This window comes from Sarcophilus harrisii, chromosome 2 (assembly GCF_902635505.1).
Source record: "Sarcophilus harrisii chromosome 2, mSarHar1.11, whole genome shotgun sequence".
Classification (NCBI taxonomy): Eukaryota; Metazoa; Chordata; class Mammalia; order Dasyuromorphia; family Dasyuridae; genus Sarcophilus; species Sarcophilus harrisii.
In genome coordinates this window covers 628,772,494-628,780,392 of record NC_045427.1, presented here as the reverse complement: position 1 = coordinate 628,780,392, position 7,899 = coordinate 628,772,494, and the positions used below count along the sequence as shown (strand labels likewise).

The following is a 7,899-nucleotide window of genomic DNA, read 5'->3' as shown; positions in this document are numbered from 1 at the left end:
AAAGGATGAGGCACAGATACAAAGAGAGAAAAGAGACACAGAGGGTCAGAGAAAGACAGACACAGAGGACAGAGACAGACAGGAAAGGGAGGCAGGAAGGCAGGAAGCAAAGACAAAGACAGAGATACACCATAAACACTGGAAGAGGAGAGGGTTAGAAAGGAAGAGAAAAAGACTGAAAAGGAGGGATCTGGGACTAGAAGGATGGATGAGGAGGAGGGAAGGATGCGTGCAGGGGACCTGGGCCACCCCAGGCAAGCTAACTGCGAAATACGTTATGTACCTCCCACCCCTTCCTTCCCAGCAGCTGGACACAGTGAGCCCTCCCCCCACTTCTCTCAGCCCTTCGGAGCCGAGCCCACACTCCCGCAAAGCAATGCCTGCGTTTTCCCAGAAGGAATTGGGACATCCGCGAGCCTTCAGTCTTAGCTGGCAGAAAAAGTGGCAGTTGGGTGACAGACAAGTCACCTGGGTCTCTTCCCAGGGGCGCCCTGTACCATAACAGGGCAAGAGATCCCCAGGAGGCTGGAGAAGAATCCAATGCAAAGGGGACTTGGGGTTTTCGGGGTGGGGCTACAATTGCAGTGACCAATCGCCGCCCCACAAGGGCGGGATCCGCTCTTGTTAAAAGCACCGAGCGGATGCTCACCTCCAGCGAGTTGCGCCCCGGAGTTCTCCCAGGACACCGCGTCCTTACTTACCGTGGTGTGACTGACGCGCGGGAGTAGTGCCGGCTTAGGGAGAGACCCGGCTGTGTCCTGCCTTGGGCTCCATCGCTCCAACTCCAGCCTGGGACAATGTACGCAGAAGGGGACGCGCGCGGTCCCGGAGCCGTCGGGGCAGTGCCCTCCTGTGGCGGCTTGGAAGGGGCCGAGTCGCAGCGACCAGTAAATGCCTGTGCGGGAGCCCCGGGCAACGGGTCCCAGTCGGAGCCTCCGGACCGCGGCTCGGGGAGTCTGGACACCATGGAGGTGCCGGCTGGGGCGGCGCTGGCATTGCGGCTGCTGATCGCCGCGGTGTACCTGACGGTGTGCGCGGTCGGCCTGGTGGGCAACGTGCTGGTGATGGTGCTGGTCCGCGCTCGCCAAAGACGCCGGCCCTCGGCCTTGAACTGCTTCGTCCTCAACCTGGCGGCCACGGACTTCCAGTTCGTGCTGACCCTGCCCTTCTGGGCGGTGGACACGGCCCGGGACTTCAGCTGGCCCTTCGGGAGCGCCATGTGCAAGATTGTGCTGTCGATGACGGTGCTCAACATGTACGCCAGCGCCTTCTTCCTCAGCGCCATGAGCATCGCGCGCTACTTCACGGTGGCGGGGGCCTTGCGCCGCTACAGCCCCGACGGCCGAGACGCCGCCTGCTGCGGGGCGGCCACCCCGGTCTGGGTGTGTGGCCTGCTTTGGGTCGCCGCCTCCCTGGCCACGATGCCCACCGCGCTCTTCTCCACGGTGGCCAGCGTGGCGGGCGAGCGGCTCTGTCTGCTCCGCTTCCCCGACGGCAGCTGGGACTGGCTGGCTCTCTACCACGTGCAGAAGATAACCGTGGCCTTCCTGCTGCCCCTGGCCACCTTGTCCGCCTGCTACCTGCTGCTGGTGCGCTTCCTGCGCCGGCGACCGCGGCCTTGGCTCCGGGGGCCCTCCGGCCCGTCGGGGCCCCCCCCTACCCCCCGGAGGCCCTCGCGAGTGACCCGCTCCGTGACCGTGGTGGTGCTCGCCTTCTTCCTGTGCTGGCTGCCCAATCACGCCATCACGCTCTGGGGGGTGCTGGTTAAGTTCAACGCTGTTCCCTGGGACCGGGCCTACTACCTGGTGCACAGCTACCTGTTCCCGGTGACCATTTGTCTGGCGCACGCCAACAGCTGCCTCAACCCGCTGCTCTACTGCCTGCTGCGCCCGGAGTTTCGGCAGCTGCTGTGGGAGCTGTGCTGCCGCCGCTGCGGTCCCTCGTCCTCCCGCCCAGCCAAGGGCGGGCCCGCGAGTGCTGCGACTGGACCGGCCCAGAGGCGCTGGAGGAGCTCGAGCTGCAGCGAGCCGCCCCCGGGGGGCCGAGTCTGAGTCGGGGAAACCCCGCGGCCGCCTTGGCCGGGACCAGAAGGGAGGAAAGGACCGACAGATGCTGAGCTCCGGGGATCAGGACCAAGGAGAGTGGGCAGTGGCTTCCCTGGGGGAAAGTTAGAGCCGGATCAAGAAATAGAGCTGAGGTAGCCCAACCCTTTCACTCTGCAGAAAAGCAAATAGTGACTGGATGGAAGAAAGGCACTTAAGGACTCACCTTCTAGTAAGTGGCGGAGGCAGGACCTAAATCCCAGCCTTCTAAGGCCAGGTTCTGCACTCCTTTCCTTCCCCTGCTTCCCTCCACTCCGGGCTGGAGTGGCAGTGTGTGCCTGAGCTATGTGGAGATGTCAGCCCTGGATTGGGCGAAGGGGCAGGGGCTGTGAAGAGATGGTCTGGACAATGACGTTTTATTGACGTGGGGGCACTTCAGAACCCAGGGTCCCAGGGCTCGGTTCACTCATGACCTACAGTTATGTCATCCAGAGGTACAAGGGAGGACGTGCTTATTCTCTTTTGAATCGATTAAGATTTTTTTCTACTCTGGAAAATCCCTGCTTTGTTTTTGTGTGGATCTGGCTGGGAAGTGGAGGCGAGAGCTCAGGGGTTGTATCCATTAACTAAGCATATTGATTGCAGGAAAACTTCAAGCATGAAAAACCTGCCTGAGGGGGAAGGGGGAGGCAATTTTGAGCCTCAGATGGGTTCCAAAATATTCTGACTGCATCACCTTATACGTACATGACAGAAAGAAAACAACAACAACAACTGCTTCTGAAACCAAAAGGGTATAAATGGAATCACCATTACCTCTCATGCTCATCTCCAGACTGGACATTTCTTCTTGGTACTATCATATCCTCGATTTCCTTCTGTGTATTTTAAATGGAACCATTGGATTGAGGCTCTAGGGCCAAGGACTTCCCCCAGTAGGAAATGAAGCATTTGGAACAGTTACAGTATTCTTTTGAATCTCTGAAGCAGTATTTTGCTGGAAATGGAATGGCTTTTAAAGGTATAGCTGTAAATTGGCTCCTTGTGGTCAAATCAGATTAAACAGGCCATGTATTTATTCAACATTTCCTTCCAGTTTAATATTTTAAACTGTATGCTATCACTTAAGCTCATTGTGATGCATCTAACATTACAAAATACTCCCTAAATCCCAGAGACTCCTTCCCCCACCCCTTTGTTATGGCTGTTCAGCCCTGTCTGACTCCTCAGTGACCCATCTGTTGTTGGTTTTTTTTTTTTTGGGGGGGGGAATGGTTGGCAAAGATGCTGGACTGGTTTGCCATTTTCTTGTCTATTGAATTCTACAGATGAAGACTGAGGTAAACAGGGATCATGACTTGCCTAGGGTAAGAGTATGAGGCCCGATTTGACCTTGGTCTTTCCTGATTTCCAAGCCCAGTGCTTGGAAAAATTGCTCCTTCCCCCACCTCTGGAATGGTAAAGGTACTCTGGAGGAAGGTAAATTATATCAATTTTTATATCTTATCTGGCCACAGATTTAGACTCACAATATGGAACCTGCTCCATTTAGAGATGTGGCCAATACCATTCCTATCGAGACTCTCCAAAGAATTACACTTGTCTGCTACAATAGAGCAAACATAGTTATTAAAATATTCAAAGAAAAATATGCTGGAAATGTATTAATCATGGTCAAAGGTCCAAATAGATGCTGGGGCAGGAGATGTTGGTGAAATGGAGTGAACTGACCGGACTTGATTAGATTTTAAATCCAGGAGCTTATTAAATGCAACCCTTTTCATCTTTTAGAAGTAGGTAACTGCGGTGTCTTTCTCAAATTTCTGAATGGTTGGGAAAGTTTGTTCTGCTAATGGAATGGTTGAGAGATGTATTTTATTGAATTCTGAAATATCTTCTTTGAGAACGTACTATTACAGGAGTTGAAAGCTAGCACAGAACATTGATTTCAGTTAATTATAAGATGAGACATTAATTTATCCTCCCAAATTTCCTTTACATGCCTATTGTTTCATGGTAGCAAAAAGGAGAAGTTTGTTTGCTTTCTCTCCCTTGATCTTTATCTCAATCTCCACCTACTCTCATTGCTTTTTTTTCCATCTATTTAGATTCTCAGCTTAAGTGTCTGGTTGGTGAAAACAGCACCTACTTGTGATCCAATACAATAAAACTATTGAACTGAGGCTCTAGGGCCAAGGATATTCCCCAGTAATAAGTGAGGCTTGGGAACTGTTTATAACCTGTTCTTCTGAATCTCTGAAGCAGTATTTTGCTTGTCTCAGAAAGGTGCTCCTTAAAGTGGGATCTAAATGCATCCTTAAGATATAGCTGGAAGGTGATTCTTTGTGGTCAAATCAGATGGAAAGCATCCATTTTTTAAAGTATATACTTTGTGCTTGGCCATATACCAGTACTGTGGGGAAAGGAGGCTGTGATTCAACTCAACAAGCACTAGATAACCAACTATTATGCACAAAACACAAAAAACTATTATGCAGGGACTGATGATATGAGACAGATCTTTCTCTGAAAGAGCTTAAATTTTGCTAGGGGCAGGTGGGGCATAATCATTATAATAACAGTGTTTTAAGGCTTGGGAGATGAATTTCATATATCATCTGATTTGATTCTCACACCACCCCTAGGAAGGAGGTGCTCTTACTCCCATTTTACTGATGTGGAAACTCAGACTGAGAGAGGTTGTTTAATACAGCTAGTATCTGAGGCAGAATTGGAACTCAGGTCTTTATGGGTCCGATTCCACACACTATTTATTTTATCACCTAACTGCAAATTATGTAGATAAATGCAAAATATATACAAATAAGATGCAATATTATTTTAGGTAGAGAAAACTTTGACAACTGGGAGGATCAGGAAAGGCCTTTAATGGAGTATAACAGCCAAGCTTATGATTCCACACACTATTTATTTTATCACCTAACTGCAAATTATGCAGATAAATGCAAAATATATACAATAAGATGCAATATTATTTTAGGTAGAGAAAACTTTGACAACTGGGAGGATCAGGAAAGGCCTTTAATGGAGTATAACAGCCAAGCTTAGCTTTGAAAGAAGCTAGAAGTTCCAAGGTATATAGGAGAAAAAAGAAAAAACATTCTTAGGGAATATCCAGGGCAAAGGCACAAAGAAATGAAAAGTAATTTCTAGGAATCAGCAGCAGCCTAGCATATATGAGAGGGACTCATTGGAAAGAGACCTAGAAAGGTAAGCTAGAATGAAAGCTATGTCCTATAGATATAGCCTGAGACAATACAATGACATGTAGGACTTTTTGTTCTCAAAAAGCTTACTAATTATCAAAGAAATTCATGGAAACCTAAACAAGAAATCATCAACAATAATAATAGTTTGTAAAAGAAGCAAATAAGTGGAAATCAGGAAAAAAAGAGAATCAATGAGCTGAAATAGTCAGAGAAGCTTCCAAGATGAGATTGACCTTTAAGGGTGAAGAGAAGTCACATAGGTGAATCTTTGGCAAGAAGAATGGAATAAGTAAAGGCTCAGTGAGTGAATTATTCAAAGGAAAACAGTAAAGAAAACTTAAGGATTGTATCTTAGAGAATATTTAGAGATAAGAGGAGGAAGAAGCCAGTGAAGAAGACAGAAAAGGAGGGGTTCCAAAGATGGGGAGAATCAGGAAGGTATCCTTTTGACAAAAGGAATAATAATTAGAAAATCTTGTGTGTGTATGTTTGGGAGTATCCCCAAAGACAAAATCCCCAAAGTCTAGGGCACTAGACACCCCATATACAGTGGTTAATAATAAAGTGCTTTTTTCACGGGAACCTTGATTTAGACCTGCAATTGATCTTAGAAAACATTGAGTCTAACCTTCTCCCCATTTACAGTTGAAGAAACTGAGGTCCACAGACTAGTGGAGTGATTTACATACCATCATGCAGATAATAAATTTCTGAGGCAGGATTTCAAACCAGATCTTCCTGGCTTGAAGTCTAGTGCTGTATTTGATCCTTACAATCATATAATAATCCTATGAGATTTAGAGGTGTTGTTATTACAACCATTTTTACAGATGAGGACACTGATTCTCAGAGGAATAAAGTGATCTCCCCAGAGATACACAAATAAGTATCTGAAGCAGGATCTGAACCTTTTTTCACTCCCAATTTATCACTCTATCCACTTGGGGTCGAAGTGGGATTGGCAGAGGAAGGGAATCAAAATAGCAATTACTACAGAAAATCAAGGAAAATAAGAAGGGGAGATCATTGAATTAATCTTCATTTTTATGTCCTTAAGCCTCAGTTTCTTCAGATGTGAAATGGCAAGATTAGACTTGATGGCCTCTAAATTCCCTTCTCACTTAAACATGTAATCCTATAATCCTTCAATGAGAGATCATGTCCAAATCAAAGAAAAATATTGTTGTGGGTAGGGGCTGCATGTATTTAAGGATAGGTGGTCTGTGGAGTTTTAAATGATCTATGGATTTAAACATTTTGAGAAACTGTCCTAGAGGTTTGAAAAAGGTCATCAACTTCCAGACGTTACTTGTCTGCTCAGGTCCTAAAAGAATCTTCTACATCCGACTCATCAAGCAAAGGTTGAAAATTTGATTATAATAAGGACAGAAGAGCATTTCAATCCACAGACCCATAACTTATAATGGTACTGATTCTAGAATACCCATTTGATAGATACTGTGTTCTCTTATGGACAATTAAAGTGGTAATACTATTTGGGGAAAGAAGATAATGTCCAAGTCATAGCATTCACATAATGGCACATTGGCTTCTGGGGTAATCAAATCCAAGAGCTAGTTAGGATCCTGCCAGGAGTATATAGCAAAGGTGCAAAGTTGTGAAGGATAACACAGGGAATATTAGCATAAGAAAAATACATAAAAGTTATCTTTGCCTCAAGTTCTTCACTCAACACAAATTATTTGATGGTAATGGCACGTAAGCCATATTCCATTTGGATCACACATTTAGCACTAGTTCATCCAGCTCAACCCTCTCATTTTTCAGTGAAGGAAATTGAGAGGATGAGATTGTCATTACTATATCAAAATTGCCTCAGGACAGACATCGGTATCCTCAGCCTATTAAGTTGCTTATTTACCTGTCCTCCTTTGGGAAGTCTAGCAGTTCACACAGGCTTCTAAAGAAATCATGTGCCAGAGGAAACAAAGAAATAGGGAGTCTTGGGAACAACATAAACTGAAATAATCTCTCTGTCAAGTTTAACATAATACTAATAAACTAAACCAAATCCTTAGAGATAGTGGAGAGTTAAATAAACACTTCAAGAAGTTGAAGAAAAGTGCTTTCAGTCACATTTCATTCATTAATTAACCACCAGTGGGCAATTGGGACATCAGCTGCAACATTTTGTTCTTGTTTTGACTGTGTTTTAATTGGTATAGGTAATCTGGCATGAGGAAGATCCCTATAGCAAGGCAGAATGACAACTTATTGGTAACTTCTAGTTTTAAGAGCATTGTTTGGGGCTCTAAGAGATGGTTTGCCCAGAAGCAGGTATTAAATTCACCACTCTGGGATTCAGAGCCTGATTCTTTTTATACAGGGAAAATAGGTACCTCCTTGGAATAAGAGTGTTCTCTCCTGTCAAGATAGGACCAAAAAAAAATTAACATGTGAATCATCAGTCAAAAGAATGTCTCCAGAGGAAAGAGTTCAGAAATGGGTCACTCTAGGGATTACTATCAGGATTTGATCCCAGGTTCTCCATTTGGGATGAGCCATCAGAGTTGGTTCTTACTATTGATCATGAAGAGAAGGGCCAAGAATTTCATGATTTTTTCACAACCCAAATCATGTTTTTTCCCTGCTGAAAAACATTTTAC

The 7,899-nt window shown here is 45.9% G+C and overlaps 1 protein-coding gene across 1 annotated transcript; it reads left to right on the top strand.

The window, feature by feature from the left end:
• The first annotated feature begins 671 nt into the window (after positions 1-671).
• Positions 672-3,266, top strand: LOC116421973 (relaxin-3 receptor 1-like). Its single transcript, XM_031956763.1, has one exon. It carries the CDS (start codon positions 798-800, stop codon positions 2,049-2,051), a length of 1,254 nt encoding a protein of 417 aa, XP_031812623.1. The 5' UTR covers positions 672-797; the 3' UTR covers positions 2,052-3,266.
• Positions 3,267-7,899: the final 4,633 nt, after the last annotated feature.